Source organism: Lolium rigidum, chromosome 1 (assembly GCF_022539505.1).
Source record: "Lolium rigidum isolate FL_2022 chromosome 1, APGP_CSIRO_Lrig_0.1, whole genome shotgun sequence".
In the NCBI taxonomy this organism is placed as follows: domain Eukaryota; kingdom Viridiplantae; phylum Streptophyta; class Magnoliopsida; order Poales; family Poaceae; genus Lolium; species Lolium rigidum.
In genome coordinates, this window is record NC_061508.1 from 106,112,764 (window position 1) to 106,130,130 (window position 17,367).

General features: G+C 45.7%; 2 protein-coding genes across 3 annotated transcripts; both read left to right on the forward strand.

Annotated features, from left to right (window-relative positions):
* Positions 1 to 3,015: 3,015 nt before the first annotated feature.
* Positions 3,016 to 7,691, forward strand: LOC124647087 (FACT complex subunit SPT16-like). 2 transcript variants are annotated; one of them, XM_047187107.1, is made up of 3 exons: positions 3,016 to 3,059; positions 3,972 to 4,036; positions 4,154 to 7,691. In XM_047187107.1, exon 3 carries the CDS (start codon positions 4,186 to 4,188, stop codon positions 7,441 to 7,443), a length of 3,258 nt encoding a protein of 1,085 aa, XP_047043063.1. In that variant the 5' UTR covers positions 3,016 to 3,059; positions 3,972 to 4,036; positions 4,154 to 4,185; the 3' UTR covers positions 7,444 to 7,691. The 2 variants fall into 2 exon arrangements, with proteins under 2 accessions (XP_047043063.1, XP_047043124.1); XM_047187168.1 differs by lacking the exon at positions 3,016 to 3,059 and having other exon boundaries at positions 3,941 to 4,036.
* A 982-nt stretch (positions 7,692 to 8,673) lies between these two features.
* Positions 8,674 to 12,738, forward strand: LOC124679245 (F-box only protein 7-like). The gene is made up of 3 exons (XM_047215045.1): positions 8,674 to 8,873; positions 10,195 to 11,643; positions 12,487 to 12,738. Exons 2-3 carry the CDS (start codon positions 10,451 to 10,453, stop codon positions 12,512 to 12,514), a joined length of 1,221 nt encoding a protein of 406 aa, XP_047071001.1. The 5' UTR covers positions 8,674 to 8,873; positions 10,195 to 10,450; the 3' UTR covers positions 12,515 to 12,738.
* The last annotated feature ends 4,629 nt before the right edge of the window (positions 12,739 to 17,367 follow it).

Below are 17,367 nucleotides of genomic sequence, written 5' to 3' on the forward strand. Positions count from 1 at the left end.
AGAGGATTTCTGGCGCGGCCCATGGCCCATGTTGGCGCTGGCGGATGGAAAGTTAGGACGACCAAATCAGTCGTAGTGGGAGGTGGCAGAATAGGGAACATGTTCCTCCTTTTTAAGTAGTGTAGAAGGAAAAACATAAAACGGTGGGGCCAGGCCTATCCTACTGTTAGTCGATGCCGGAATGCGTCAGGTCGATGAATAGTGCCATCACTCACAATCGGTCCGGTGCCGACGCAAGCAGAAGGTGGACTGGCGGTGGTGGAGGAGGCATTGCCGCTAGTGGCTGCTTCTTGTGCGGCGCCCAAGAAACAAGCGGGTACACCATGAGTGGCGGTGGGTGGTAGATCGGAGTCGGCACGGGCCACGATGACCACGGTGGCGGCGTAACGCGCGTGCGAGGTCTCCATGGCCACTCTCACGGCCTCCTCCTCTGAGACACCGGGAGGCATGACCGCCGAGGCATAGCGCGGCGATGCTTGTGGAGGTGGTGGCGAAGGCTACTCCTGCGAGGATTCATGGCCAACCTCATTGCCTCATCCTCACCCAAGATTTCTGGCATGAGGGGGAGCTGGTCCACCTTGCCCTCCTCTTTGGCCTTCTTCGCGACGAATGCAAGGTAGCCGAGGTAGTCCTCGGTGTCGTCTTGCTCCTCCTCTTTCTCCTCCTCCTCGTCTTCCTCTCCCTCCTCCTTCACGGGTGTGAGCGTGGCGGTGTAGTTGTAGTCGTCGTCGCCGAGGAACCTTGCTCGCCGCCTCGGATCCTATTCGAGGTGGTCGAACGAGTCCCGCATTGGCGACTCAAAGGCAAACGTTGGGGCGGCGTGGAGGTCTAGCGGCACAAAGCCCCTCCGCCGGGCAACCTTCCGACGCCACTCCCGTCCCTCCCGTGGCACCGGGGCATGGGCACCCTCCGGTGGCTAAGGCTCCAGCCACTGGGAAGGTGGAGGTCAATCCACCCAGGGGCTTATGGCATGCAGTCGCGGTATAGGGCGTGGCCATGTAGACGGTGAGTCGGATGTGGATGCACGACTTCTTCTTCTTCGCCGCCAAGGCCTGCCTCGCGGTCATGCTTCGGTTTGCGCCATGTCCATCCCTTACCCATGGTCGAGGTTGTTGGTTGTTCAGTGGGAAATGGAGAGGGACGGTGGCGGTGGTGGCAATGACGGGGCAGAGAGGCCTAAGCCCTTAAAAGGGATGGAGAAGCGTCCTATATGAATGCCTGCATTGCTTTCCACGCGTGTGTTATTGATGGTGCGCGGAAACCCGGCCACCGCTCGCAGTACTGGTGCTGCCGCCAAAGCCGAAGCGAGGCCATTGAGCCTCACGAGCAGGTTGTCAGCGGTGCGGCCACGCAGGGAAGGCAGCGATTTAGGCTTTATGCTTACCACCGGGCGGGCATGTGAACACTTTGCGCGTCTGCTCTGCGTCCGCACTGACACGGCGGTCATTAACTCACTATGCGTCAGGCCGCTAGGATTAGGACAGATCCATCTTTTAACCACGCGAACACAAACATTCAATTTGCATCCATTTGCATCAGACCGATAGAGATGCTCTAACGGGCCTATGATGCATCCGTAAATTCCAAACCGAAAAAGCGAGTACAACCCACTGAATTAGGAGGCTCAAGTTCAGATCGTGCTTAAACTTAGTAATTTTAAAAAGACATTGTTCCCTGAAGGATTGGGAAGTGATCATTCAACATTGCGTGATTTGATTCTTCCTTCGATACATCATCACAGTCGCAAAATAAACTAATAAAACCACTAAGTGCCTACATCAATTCTGGATTTACCAAAATTTGGCCCTAGCTAGGATACCCCATGGGCGCGACGCAACGGGCATCAAATAGAAACCGCCGAAGAAACGCTCCACAAGAACAGTCCTACTTGATGCTTCATACACCGGCGAGTGTACAGACGCACGAAGGGAAGCTGTCATGGGCTGGCCCATCAATCAACATCATTTTGTCTTCGTCTTCCTTCATGCCATCTTCTCCAACTAAGCCATCTCCCGCCTTCACCGCTGGTCACGCCAGTGCCGGAGCTGCTCACTGTTTGTGATGTCGCTTGACATCACAGGTTTCCTGAATCTCCCTTTAAATTTTCAAAATTTATGGATCAACCCTCATATATAATATTAAGCTGCGTGGTGCATTGACATCACTTGTCCTAGAGCCTAGCTCCGCCACTGGGCCATGCTAACCGATGCCGTCAGCCCGTCACCCACGGCCGACACCATCACTCCTGTGGTGCTTCGCCGCCCGCCCACCTCCACCGCAGGCCATCGCCGGTCTGCTGCCGCCCCCGAGTACCTCTAAACCCAGCCCCATCTCCGGCTCCGGAGACCCCCTACAACCCCAAAACCCTAAGTTCTACCGTCGGCGAGCACCCGCATTGCGCCTAGAACCCTAAGCTCCCGCACATGCACCCTAACCCTAAGTTCATGGCCTCACCTTCGACGGCGATGCCGCGACCAACCACATTGTCCTCGTTCTCTGGTACGGTCTCAGTCTCGCATCCACTGGGACGCCGCGGCCAATCGTGTCCCCCCCCCCCCCCCCCCCCCCCCCCCTGTCCGGCGAGTTCTGCCACGCGGTCCTCGTCTCCGACTTCTTCGTGAAGGCCACCGCGTGAGGAGAAGTGGGGTCAACCCGTAAGCAACGACAAGAAGGGAGAGGGTTCCAACGCTAGCCTTCACGTGAAGTGTCAAATAGGATTCGCCGCTCCGCAATAGGCGGCATATAGGATTCCACGGAAAAAAAATGATCCATGATGGTGGTCTCCTCCAAGATCTTCGCGAAAAAGAAAGGCCCGCCACGCTTGAGCGAAAACGGGCCTGGAGCCCGCGCGCGCGCGCTAGGTCATTCATTCGCCTCCAATTTCCCGCCGTCATCCTCCATCTCCCTCTCCTTTTCTTTTCGCCTCGCCGCCCCCCGCCCCGATCAAACCCCGCCCCCTCCCTCTCCTTCTCCCCTGGCCGCGTAACCTCGCGGGCGCTCCAGATCCGGCCATCCGCCCCCGCCTGCCGCCCTGCCGGGACTCCTCGCCGCTTGCGGAGGTACTGCCCCTCTCCCCCTCCTCCTCCCCACGCCATCTCTCCACTCCCCGCCTCCCCCCGTCCCCGTGGTACCTCGCCGTCCGCCGCCGCCGCCGCCTCCTCCGCCCCGTACTCATACGTTCTCCGCTTCGGCCGGATCTGAGATGCTACTAGGCCCTAGACTGCCGCGGTGAAATTTCCGCCGTTTATTTGGGGGAAATCCGAGCTAGGGTTTGAGCCTGTCGTTTTCCACGCCGCTGCGCATTATTATAACCTAGACTAGAAGCATCTGATGACAGGCTCGTGTCACCACGATTCGTCTTATGATAACACTACCCATACCTGATGACATTTTTCGCTCTAAACTTTGAGGAGTAGTTTAGCTCGCACCATTGTTTAGGGTTGGTAACAGAGTAGTGTAACTTTGCAAGGGTTATATTAGACAGATCGATGAAATAAAGGTCTCCATATGAACTAGCACAGGTGTCTTTCACTGTCGTCACTTCGAATCCTTTTTACAAGTCGCAGTAAATTGATTTTTATGCAGTACAGTGGCTTCTTTTACTGAAGTATGGCATGATTATCCATGTGAATGTACTTACTATCATGGACAATTATATTTGGCCACACTTTGGAACTATTCAAGAGATTCCATTCTATTTGCTTTTAATTTATAAGATGACTGTTTTTTCCCCGGTTTCATAACCTACATGCCTGTGATGCTGTTCTTGTCCGATACCGTAGATCTATGTCACTGATGTTTAGCATTGCAAGAGTTCACTATGGGGATTATGTGTATTGTTTTGTATCGAAACAAATCATGCGTCTATGCTAGCCGACGTGTCATTCTCTGCAGTGATACAAGACCAGGATTTCTTTATTTCACAGTATCAGTTCGGAATAGCTGAATTAGTTTGCACACTTTTTTCTCAGGTTAAAAGGTTGTGATAGCAGCTAAGCATCGATATTCTGGATCATCACTCATCTTCTTCTGTGAGGTATTTGTCTTGGATCTGAAATAATTTCCGCACATCCATTGCATTACCTTTTTGACTCTGTAAACTTGTTTTTGTCAAATGATTGGACTAGCTAACCATGGATCGATTTTCCTGCAGTTTGCTTGGTAAATTTGATCGTCTTGGTGAAGATGGCAGATAATGGTAAAGCAAAGTCAGGCTCAGGAGGAGACTATACAATCAACCTAGACAACTTCAGTAAGCGTCTCAAGGTGTTCTATGACCATTGGGACGGAAACAGATCTGATCTTTGGGGTTCTTCTGATGCAATCGCAATTGCTACTCCGCCTCCTTCTGATGATCTTCGCTATCTGAAATCCTCGGCTCTGAACGTTTGGTTACTTGGATACGAGTTTCCAGAAACCATAATTGTCTTCATTCAGAAGCAGATACATTTCTTATGCAGCCAGAAGAAAGCAAATCTCATTGGAACCCTCAAGAAGGCTGCACATGAGGCTGTTGGTGCTGATATTGTCTTGCACGTTAAGGGCAAGAATGGGGATGGCGTTGACCTGATGGATAGCATACTGCGTGCCGTTTGTGCTCAATCGAAATCTGACACTCCAGTTGTTGGTCACATTCCAAAAGAGGCACCTGAGGGTAAGCTCCTTGAAACATGGGCAGAAAAGTTATCTGGGGAATCTGTACAACTTACAGATGTTACAAATGGGTTTTCTGAGCTGTTTGCGGTGAAGGATGCCACGGAGATCATATGCGTGAAAAAGGCTGCTTACCTAACTTCATCTGTGATGAAAAACTTTGTGGTCCCGACCATGGAGAAGGTTATTGATGAGGAGAAAAAAGTCTCACACTCCTCATTGATGGATGACACGGAAAAGATTATTCTCGACCCTTTGAAGGCCAAGGTGAAGTTGAAGGCTGAAAATATTGACATATGCTATCCTCCTGTCTTCCAAAGTGGAGGGAAGTTTGATCTTAGGCCAGGTGCCTCCAGCAATGATGATTATCTCTACTATGATCCTACAAGTGTTATCATCTGTGCAATTGGGTCCAGGTACAGTAACTATTGTTCCAATGTTGCCAGAACATTTCTGATAGATGCTACCCCGACACAAAGTAAGGCGTATGAGACACTTTTGAAAGCACAGGAAGCTGCTTTAGCAGCATGTAAACCGGGCAATCAGATGTGCACGGTTTATCAGGCTGCAGTTGCAGTATTTGAAAATAATGCCCCTGAATTTCTGTCCAATCTAACAAAGTCAGCTGGAACTGGAATGGGCCTCGAGTTTCGAGAATCTGGTTTAAACTTGAACCCCAAGAATGACCGCCTGATAAAAGTGGGCATGATTTTCAATATCTGCCTTGGCTTGAATAATGTCCAGGCAGAAACAAAAAATGAGAAGACAAAGCAGTTCTCATTGTTATTAGCTGATACAGCTTTAGTTACTGACAAGACTGTAGAGATCTTAACCAATTGCTCCAAGGCTGTTAAGGATGTTGCATATTCATTTAATGAAGATGAGGAAGAGGTTCCGAAGCCTAAACGGCCGAAGGTTGAGATGAGTGGCCTGGAAGCAGTACATTCCAAGGCAACACTTCGATCAGACAACCAGGAGATGTCCAAGGAAGAGCAACGGAGACAGCACCAGGCTGAACTTGCTCGTCAAAAGAATGAAGAGACTGCTAGAAGGCTTGCTGGGGGTGGTTCTGGTTCTGGCGATGGGCGTGGTCCTGCTAGGGCTTCAAATGAACTTGTTGCATACAAGAATGTGAATGATGTACCTTCTCCAAGAGAGTTGGTGATACACGTAGATCAGAGGAATGAAGCTGTCCTCTTACCTATTTATGGAAGTATGGTCCCTTTCCATGTTTCTACAGTTAAGAGTGTGACCAGCCACCAGGACAACCGCACCTGCACTATCCGCATTTTCTTCAATGTACCTGGCATGCCATTCTCAAATGATAACAATCTGAAGTCTCAGGGAGCTATCTTCTTGAAAGAGATTACATTCCGCTCGAAAGATCCACGGCATAGCAGTGAAGTTGTCCAGCAGATCAAAACATTGAGGAGGCAAGTTGCTTCAAGGGAGTCGGAGAGAGCTGAAAGGGCCACCCTTGTTACTCAGGAGAAACTCCAGCTGGCAACCAACAAAGCGAAGCAAATGAGGCTCAATGATCTGTGGATACGGCCTCCATTTGGTGGTCGTGGGAGAAAGTTGTCGGGAACTTTTGAGGCCCATGTTAATGGTTTCAGATATTCTACTTCAAGAGCTGATGAGCGTGTGGACATCATGTACGCGAATATAAAACATGCTTTCTTCCAGCCAGCAGAGAAAGAAATGATTACCCTTCTTCATTTCCATTTGCACAATCATATCATGGTTGGAAACAAGAAGACGAAGGATGTCCAATTCTACGTTGAAGTGATGGATGTTGTTCAAACTGTTGGTGGCAGTAGGAGATCGGCCCTTGATCCTGATGAGATTGAAGAAGAGCAGCGTGAGAGGGATCGGAAGAACAGAATTAACATGGAGTTCCAGAACTATGTGAACAAGGTTAATGACCACTGGTCACAACCACAGTTCAAGGGGCTTGATCTGGAGTTTGATATCCCTCTTAGAGAGCTTGGCTTCCATGGGGTTCCGCATAAAGCTTCAGCTTTCATCATTCCAACTTCAACTTGTTTGGTTGAGCTAATTGAGACCCCCTTCCTGGTGGTGACTCTGGGTGAGATAGAGATTGTTAATCTAGAGAGGGTAGGCTTTGGAACAAAGAACTTTGACATGGCTATCGTGTTTAAGGACTTCAAGAAGGACGTTCTTCGCATCGATTCCATTCCGTCAAGCTCACTTGATGCAATTAAGGAGTGGCTTGACACCACTGACCTCAAGTATTATGAGAGCAGGCTGAACCTGAATTGGCGTCCTATTCTGAAAACTATCATTGATGATCCTCGGCAGTTTGTTGAAGATGGTGGATGGGAATTCCTGAATATGGAGGCAAGCGATTCTGAGGCAGAGGAGGAATCAGAAGAATCAGATCAGGGGTATGAGCCTTCTGATGCTGAGCCCGAGTCTGAATCAGAAGATGATGATTCCAGCAGTGCGTCCTTGGTGCAATCAGATGAGGACGAGGATGAGGATTCTGATGAAGAATCTGAGGAAGATAAGGGCAAAACCTGGGATGAGCTGGAACGGGAGGCAACCAACGCAGACCGGGAGCATGGTGCAGAATCAGACAGCGAGGAAGAAAGGAGGCGCCGCAAGGTCAAGACCTTCAGTAAGTCTGGTCCACCACCACAACGTGGTAGTGGCAGCAGCAGCAAGCATCATCCACCACCAGGGCGTGGCAGCAGTGGCAAGTCTCGCCCACCGCCAGATCGTGGTAGCTCCAAGGGAGGGCTCTCAAAGAAGCCGAAGTTCAGGTGATTGGTACCATGGTTGCCAGTCTTTGGTTGCGTTTGTCTAAAAATCTGAAGCTATCCTTTTTGGAGGCGTGCCATGGTTGGTTGTAGGAGAAGCCTCGTTTGCTCATTTAGACCATCGTAGTACTTTTTTCTGCAGTAGCTGCCTATCAGGAAGTGGATGTTCTGCTAGTTACATAGCGTGTGTGATGAATCTTCAGACTTTTGTCGTTGACTAAATTCAAGTTGATTCATCTGTCATATCTTCGTTGATGTAATGTTTTGTCGCATTTGTTAACCTCTAGCTTGTACTTCCTCCTTCCCATAAAAGTTGTCTTAGATTTGTCAAAATTTGAATGTATCTAGCCACTATCTAGTATATAGATACATCCAAATTTAGAAAAATCTCAGACAAATTTCATAGGATGGAGGGAGTAAAAATTTTATGTGGCATTTTTTAATCCGTTCGATAATCAGCACTATTCAAGATAACTACTGACTTTATAATCTCGAACGACTTATGGTTCCTCTAAATTGCTTGGAGCGTAGAGAGAAGATGCATTGGTGAACTCGTGGATAAATCTTTCCAGAAGTTTTCTCTTCTTCTTTTGCTCCAAAAAGCTCTATGTACAATCGGTAGTGATTATGGTGGAGAAGTTGCATCCCATGAAATTGGCGATTTGGGTTCGTAATATTTTGCCTTTCCTCAGTAATTTCACTCCTAAGAAATGTACCTCAGTGATTTCTATTTCCAGTGTAGAATTCATGCATACATTTTGGATTGGATTGTTCAGACTCCAGAGCTCGCGGTGGCATGCTTAGATAGGGGAATGCTGAAATAGTGAAATGTGGCTAGAATGCTGTATGCACAATCGGTAGTGATTATGGTGGGTTTTTGTTTGGATGTCATTTGGCATTTGGGTGGGTTCAGCTGAAAGCTGGATTGGAGCGGTGCGGTGGGGTTCCAAACCACAGCGGGTGGAAACGGTTCCAAACCATATAGGCTGAACCCGCAGGAGCAGAGGGCTCAAATCCGCACGCTGTTGGCACCGAATCTTTCCCATGGCCGCCGCCCCTGTAGCCTAGGTTCCCCGTTCCTGCGCCACCACCCTGCACCACCGCCCAGCGCCGCCACCCTGCTCTAGGTCTCTCGCCCTGCAACGCGCCTTCTTTCTTTTGGCGGCTCGGCCTCCCGCGCCCACTGCCGCCGCCGCCCTGCCCTCGGCCCTCCGATCCGACACCGTCGTTGTCTTTGTCGCCGCCTCGCTGGCTTCTTCTTGGTAGAAACCTCGCTGGATTCTTCCTTATCTCCCTATCTTCCGGTGGCCGCCCTGCCTTCGGGCCTCCCGTGTGCCTTACTGCCGTCGCCGTCGTACCATGCTGCCATCTGCCTCCCTTCATCGTCGTCTTCTTCTGCCCGCAGCACTTCTCCACCAGCGGCTTCCTAACTTCCTGGTGAGCAGCGACTACTCTCCACCATTCTGTTTGCATTTACTTTCGTGTGCTGAACATGGCCATAATTGAAATATTCACAATACACAGTTTTTTACTGTAAGTGAGGAGTCCACCGGAAATGTTATTCATATATGTTCCAGAAATCGATACGATCTTTATATTCATGTATGGCAAGATAATTTCATTGCTCTTAGAGAGCGATTCTTGAAGTTTATATGCTTTTATATTTAGGAACATTAAGGCAGCTGGATTTATACAACATGAGTTTCCACCCTAGATAACAAACAGGAGCTCCTGGGTAGTCATGCGTTGGTCACTGCAAGGTGCTTAGCAAGGTTCAGACTTGCAAGGTAGATCGCCGCCAAATATGCCTTAGCATTCATTAGATAAACTGGAGTTCCTTTAGATCATCAGTCATTAGACTGTGTTCTCACTTCTGAAATGTCATGGCCTTTCATGGTCCATTTTTTGATCGATTTGCTGCTTAGTAACACTAGCCAGTCAGTACTCCTGCCATTGCCACTGAAACGAATTGCCGTATACTTTTGTCACACTTACTGGATTATTAGATTTCTTATCTTCCGTCTTATGTATCTGACCAAGATTAAATATGTTGTCTGCAATGGACAGGGATTTTCTGGTCCCGAGCATTTGGATTTGCAAATTTTCGATCTGCAATCCGTCATTTTACTAATGAATTGCTCTCATCTAGTAGTATGACAAGTAGTGCCATTAATTTTTTTTAGAGTGAATTCCACTTTCTACCCTCTTGTTTTGCATTTGTGACACTAATTACCCCGCCGAGTAAAAATTCATGTAGATTGCCCATTTTAAAAGCTTTGGACCCTTGTTCTTTTGTGTGTGTACATTGGGCAAGGTGTTAGGTGATACTTGGGGTACAAAAATATCAAGGCGATAGTGATGAATGAAACATATGGATAAAAAAGTTTGGACATAATCGGCCATTAGGCCCTCTGATATTTACATATTTTGTCGCTCCACATTGAGGTATCACGCCTATCCTATCTAACATTAGCAAGCAAGATGCTAAATTGGGGCTAAACCGTGTTTAAAGTCTCCTAAATGGGATATTTTGGTAGAAGTTGCACTAAATGGGGTAATATGTGTCACAAATACACAACTACAGGGTAAAAAGTGGAATTTACTCATTTTTAAAATATTCATACTAAGTTCAAGCTGTGACGATGGTACACCATGGCAGGGCAATATAGATGAGTAGTGCGCTGGTGTTGTCTGTCACTCGATGCGGGTTTGCCATTCTTGTCGCTAATCAAGACCTGATTCAAATCTGTAATTTCAGGGGTAACAGGGTGGAAACTGGTTCTGATCAAGCAAATAAGTATGTCCGGAATCGAGCGCATCAACCTGGTTTGGGTCTCCTATTTGTTCCCAGAACTGACTTGCATCGGGCAGAGCTAATTCTTTGTCGAATTGAATTGACGTGGAAGGATCTATAAGTACAACACGGCTGAACTGGAGTTGCTGCCCTTCTGTCTCTAGTTTTGGATCCATTGATTGGCAGGTCCATCCGCCATCCGTGTTAGCAGTTTTCCACTATGGAAGAAGCTCCATCTCCAGATTGGTCAGGGCTGCCGGCGGATATACTGCACAGCATACTGGAGTTGCTTGAGTGCCCGGACAACCTCCGATTTGCCGCTGTCTGCACGGCGTGGCACAGGACGTCCTCCGAGGCAGTCTGCCGCATCAGCCAGACCCCCTGTTTACTCTATTGCACCAAGGCTGCCGGCCCAAGCGCTGTTGGCATGTACAGCCTCTTGGAGCAAAGGGCGTACACAATTTCCCTGCCAGACCCACCAATAGCCGGGCGGTATTTGATTGGCTCGTCCCATGGCTGGCTTATCACTGCTGACGAGAAGTCTGATTTAATGCTGCTAAACCCCATCACTGGTGAGCAGATGAGACTCCCACCAGTAACTACTATGCATCATATCAAGCCTGTCATGAACGGCGATGGGGTCCTTGAAGGATACGAGATGTCCTACTATCATGGAAAATTATTTCCAAGGATTGAAGAACCACCCTGTACTTACCAATTGGATGAATACCGTGAAACAGTATATTTCAAAGCTGTCTTGTCGTCTGATCCATCTTCCGGTGACTGCACTGTTATGCTAATCCATCAGCCATACTGGCAGCTCTCGTTTGCCAAAGTTGGAGGAGAAACTTGGAATTGGATCGGAATAGGGACCGATTATACTGATGGCATTCATCATGACGGATGGTTCTATGCTGTTAATATTGCGGGAACAATTGACAGCTTCTACTTTAATGGTACATCTATCATTCATAAGAGGATTGCATATCAAATGCTAACGCGGCCTACCAAGGTAGTCTACATCGTTCAAGCCCCATGGGGTGACAAGCTCCTAATTAGTAGAAAATCAAAAACTACTAATCATAACACGGAGGGTACGTTTGAAATTATGGTTTATAAGTTTGATCCTGACGGTAAGGAACTTATCAAGATGACAGGAATAGGTGACCATGTGTTGTTTATTGGGCATAATGCTTCACTCTGCCTTCCAGTGAGTGATCGTCCCCAGTTGATGCCCAGTTGTGTCTATTATACTGATCACGCTGTTGAATCGTTATTTGAAGCCAAATCCAATAAGCGTGACATGGGAGTTTATCATTTGGAAAGTAATATTATGACGAATATAGTGTCTCCTGAGCCTTGGATGACGTGGTTACCTCCGTTGTGGTTGACTCCCAATACTTCGAAAACAAGGTATGCTTTCAAGTATCTTCCATCTTTTTTGATAGTATGCATTCAAGTATCTTACTAATAATATGATAATATCTCAGTTGGTGGATACAGTCACACAGTATATTCAAGGCTTAGAATCTGTAGTGGTATAGAAAACCTATAGTTAAAAAATTAATCAGCATATGCTGGCTTAGAATTTTCTTGTGCTTTTGATATCTTCGATTATACTACGAGTAGTTTTCTTTAAAATCATTCACCATTACATGTTTTTTACAGTTTTATGCCACCTCAGCGGTATTCACGGTACAAAAGATCATGTGAACATTCTAGCAAATTATAGTTGTAAATATATGGATGATATATTTATTATCAGGTTCCAACTATGTTCGTCAAACTTGCTTTGCATCTGTACTAGTTCTTCATAAATGTTTCTGACACGTGTTGGTATTTCTGTAGAAACTTGCTCTTTTGTTGTATTTTCAGTATGATGGTCCTCTTTACCTATAACCGCCTCTTGGTTAGGCTGTGTTGATAGACGACTGATGTTATTATGTCCATCAGAGCTGATTTTCAATCAATATGCCAATGTTTTACTTTACACGATGCATGATAGTATCAAATGCATTCTGGAACTAGGCAACGACCATAGCCTGGCAGCCTGTCATGGACCTTCACCAAACTAGTGTCACATTTCACTATTGTTGTTATTTTATTTGCGGGGACGTTTCATTAGTTTGTAACTGTTTTGTGAACCTAATAGCATTACAGTATCATGCATGATATACTTACCTATTGATGGTAAAATTTCACTCATAGTTTCCCAGCAAAATGCAAGCTAACAAAATTATGACTTATGTTGTACAGCCATCACAGAACCCTGTGCTTGGAATAATGGAGGCAGGAAGGATTTATTTCACTCTGGTCATCAGTAACCATCTTAAGGCATGTTGGGTTCAGCCTTTGGATGAGAGTACTGCACTAGCTAACAAATGCTATGAGAAGGCACTGCCATCACAAACTATGTTGTCGTTTTGTGTCGCCTTGGGGTAAGTTGTAAAACTATGACTGCTAGGCAGCGTGTGTTGTGACCGTTGGCCGTGGGGATTTATTAATTTAAAGCTGGGCACTTGTTGCCTTCATTCTAAAAAAGTACCCCCCCCCCCCCCCTTTCCAAATTACTCTGAGTTTTAGGTTTAGTTAAAGTCATACTTTAAAGTTTAGCCCAAATATAAACATCGAAAATATAAAATCAATATTATTGGAATCATCGTAAGATATGATTTCATATTATATGCATTTGCTATTTTAGATGTTGATGTTTTTCTATATAATTTGTTAAACTTTACAAAGTTCGATTTTGACTAAACCAAAACCAAAACCGCAGTAAATTGGGACTGAGGTAGTATGTGTGTTAAGAGGCCCGGATGTCTTATTTATGTTGCATTCATAATTAAGAAATCCTGATGAACAATTGTTTGCATAAGCTGCAGCCTTTGATTTTTATCGAACGTTCGAGCTGATTTTGTACTCTGTTGTGCTACATAAAAAATATGTTCTTTGGAACTGTGACAATTCTTTTTTAGCTCATCATGATAAGTAGCAATGATGCGACTAATTCTACTCTTCAGCCGATAACATGGTGAGGAACCACCGCCCCACCTCTGTAAAAGTGGTTATATCGGTGGCAGATGCAAACTCTTGCCCCGCTCGATTTGTTTTGCCGCAAAATGGTCATCGTTTCGTTTGCCATCTGACTGGCTGAGGTTCCTCAAAGGATATCACGTACAGACATCACCCACTTGAGCAAGGGGTGAAAATATCATGTTGGGTGTTCCACAGATGAAGCAGATGTGCTCTCTCGCTCTCAGGGCAAGTCCGACTCGCACTTTGGTAAGTAAAAGAGGTCGTTACGTGTTTGGAGGTGCTTCCAGCGGACGCACTTTATCCTAGTAAAGCGTTTATTCCAGCAAAATAGTGTAATATTTGAAGCAAATTTAGCCATACAAACTGTGAAAATAAAGGTTCAAAATTATCAGTACATCCAAAAAGGTGCCATAGTCTACATGCATTGCCATAGAGCATAGTTTGTAACTATGTAGTAACAAATAAAATGAGATGAGATTGACTACTCATCATTCTCTTCATGGCCAGCTAATGCCCACTGATGCTCAATCAAATTTTTATGGAGGCATTTAAAAATGTTGTTGTCAGAAACTTTAATGTTCATTTTCAGAAACTCCTCCTAATTTCCCGCCCTAGGGTTTAGCTGAACCTACTCACCCTGGAAGTCCTATTTGTGTTCATTGCTGCCATTAGGATGCTCCGTCTTGACAATCATGTTGTGCATGATCACACAACAAGTCATAACGTCATGCATGGTTTGAAAAGATCATGTTCTAGCCGGGTGACGAACAATAGAGCACATCAAATGCTGCTCCACATCTTTCCTGTAAGCTTCTTGCATCTTCGGAAAGCTCTTTCGTTTCTCTGTTTGAGGATTACGGATTGTCTTCAGCAATGTGGTCCAATCAGGATAAATGCTATCAACAAGATAATATGATGCTTGTCATATGCATTGTCATTGATCTTATAACTCACCATCGGAGCAGAGCATTCCATAAGCCGGTTGAACACCAGAGAGCGAGCAGGTGAGTACATTAATGTTATTGTGGGAACCGGCCATGCCAAAGAAAGAGACTCAAATCCACAAATCATGCAATGCCACTGCCTCAAGAATAACAGTGCATTCCTCGGCATGGTCATTGTACTGACCCTGCCATCTAAATGGATAGTTCTTTCACTGCCAATGCATGCAATAGATGCTACTGATCATGTTTTGTAACTCTCTAGTCTTATTGATCGACAACAACCGTCTAGTGTCCTCAATAGATGGGTCTCTCAAGTATAGTTCGTCGAACACCGCATTCACGGCTCGGCAAAACCAGTACATGGATTCAAGGCAGGTGCTCTTACTCATTTATATGCACTGGTCAAAGATATCACTAGACATTCCATATGAAAGCATGCGAATAGTTGCGTAACATTTCTGGTAGGAGGTGAAACCTAGCTTACCAGCGGCATCGAGCTTGCACTGGAAGTAGGTGTCGTATTCTCAGACGCCCCGTAGAATGACCAAGAACAAGTATCTTGACATCCGGTAGCAGCGCCCGAACATGTGCTCCTTGAACAACAGATCGGTGAGGTGGAAGTAGTCTTTGTAGAGCCAGACATGCCTACCGACTCGGAGTGCAACAAGTTGGCCAAGCGGCCCTTCGAGCCCCAGTACAAAGCCCCAGTACAACGACATCTGCTTAGCATGGTGCTCGTGGAGGATGGTGGCCACAGCTACCATCAGCTACGACGTCTAGTTGGACTCCTTGTCGGAAGATGTTTCTATGCATACGCTGTGGAGCATCTTGAGCGACTGACTCATGTCCATCTGCGAGGCACCAACAATGGATCAATGGCAAGTCAAATTGGGGCAAAATGGTCGGAAATGGCATCCCAAAAGTTCACTGGGATTGTACCGCGCAATTGACTGAACATGTCCTAGGCATCGAGGACGGTAGCCGCTTGACGCAAATGCACGACCAACAAGGACGCGAGCAAAGCGGGTAGTCCTCTCCACTAGCCCAGCTCCGAGCCTGCACTCCGGTGAGGTGTTCCACGAAGAGACCTAGGCCACTACGACAGTGGGGTGGCAGCGTCGCCCTTAGGTTGCAAAGGAGGGGAGGAGGACGTGAATGAAGGCATTCGATTTCGTTGTCCCTGATGTCCGGGCCTCCTAGGGATACAATGTCACGCGGTGTGTCCGCGCCGACGCATTCGTGACGCAAATTTGAGCCACGTCATTTGCGTCGGGCCGCTAGGCTGGGATGCAGAACTATTTTCGAACCGCGCATCCATTTACGTCGGGCTGGTGTAGATGTCCTAAGGTAATTTCTTTACAAGGGGAGAAGATGGTTTGAGTCTTAACCGGAATAGTTATATTTTTTTCTTTTTTTGAGGATGCTGAAATTGTTATCTCAGCTCAGTACAATGGTAAAAGAAACTGTGCAAAGGAACTGGGCCAAACGTCGAAGCCCACACCGAGTTCAAAGGCCTAATCAAATTGAGCCCACAACGCTGCACCTTAGGGCTCTGCAATCTGCACCATGGTGCTCCTCGTTTGCTGCTGCTCTGCTATGCTGTCGCCTGCATTGAGCGTGATGCGCTGTGCCTTCGCGCCCCGCACCGCGTGCGTACGTAGCTGAGCCTATCGACTCCTGCCCCTGGTGGACCTCGCTAGACTAGCTAGTTGTTGCCTGTTGGCCCATAGCATGATCTCCGTCTTTGGTTTTGTACGCAAGTACCTCACATTATTTTACTGGTTGCAAGTGTTACTACAAACTGAAATTTACTATACCAACACCACAGTGTTTGCTATAGATGTACTAATAACTTAGATTTACTGTCCGCACCTAGAACTATTTCATATGTGTACGAGTAAATATTGTGGTTACAAAATAATGATGGCTCAAGAATAACTATAATAAATGGAACATAATAGTTGTCAAACAACAATATATTTGCAGATTAATTTACAAGAAAAGTCAAGAATTTTATTAAATAAATACAAACAAAACTATGTGCTAGGCATCACTCGGCCGATGAAAGAGCCTAAAATTGGTCGTTCTTCGCATATCAAATCAAGATATGACCTCCACAAAAAGTCTAAACGCTATTTTACATCCACCGGGCTTTTCCAAGATCAGCCCTCATCCCAAATTTGTCCACTTAAACAGAAGGACATAATTTCACCATATCCGTCTCGATTTTACAACAAATATGTCGATGTGGTTATTTACAACTAGGGCAAAGAGTGTTGCAACAAAAATCTCTCACCCCGTCCACAAGAAACATATAATATTACCACAAAATGTAACAACATTTAAAGAAAAGTAATGGTAAAAAAAGTGGTTAAACAATATGTTTTGTTGTAGATTGCTTTACAACAAAAATCAACAACAATATAAACAAAAATAGCAAACATTTCCAACATTAAGAGTTAATCGCGTGAGCATCTTTTCAGCAGACTAGATACCACAATAGTCATCACAAATTACAACAAAATTATATAACAATTCCTACATTAAGAGTGTCGTGCAGAAATTTTGCAACCGTTTGCAATAATAAACATCATCAAGTCCAACAAACATATCCAAAAATTACAACAATAATAAATAGCAACTCCAACATTAGAAGATCATCGTGTGAAAAACACTTCCGTAGTAGATTCATTTGCAATAGTAGTCATCACTAATTCCAACAATAATCACCAAAGATTACAACACAAATATATAAGCTTTCCAACATTAAGAATCCAACATGCGAAAAAATCTTTTGTAGCAGATTCATTTCCAACAATAGTCATCACTAATTCCAACAATAATCACCAAATATTACAACAAAAATATATAAGCTTTCCAACATTAAGAATCCACCGTGCGAAAAATCTTTTGTAGCAGATTCATTTCCAACAATAGTCATCACTAATTCCAACAAAAATCACCAAACATTACAACAAAAATATATAAGAATTTCAATGTTAAAAATTCACCGTGCAAAATATTTTGTAGCAAATTTGTTTGAGACATTTAAACGGTTGGATAACATTACAACATCTGACGTGTGCATGTAATATCTCAACGTTTACGTTCTCAACATATAAGGGGAATATATGCATCATGACTAATCACTTGTCTC

Bases quoted from the DNA above. Each gene is read 5' to 3' on its own strand.
- LOC124647087 (XM_047187107.1), top strand. From the start codon at position 4,186: ATGGCAGATAATGGTAAAGCAAAGTCAGGCTCAGGAGGAGACTATACA.
- LOC124679245 (XM_047215045.1), top strand. From the start codon at position 10,451: ATGGAAGAAGCTCCATCTCCAGATTGGTCAGGGCTGCCGGCGGATATA. The intron at 11,644-12,486 runs GTATGCTTTCAA...TATGTTGTACAG, and splicing joins CCCAATACTTCGAAAACAAG to CCATCACAGAACCCTGTGCT.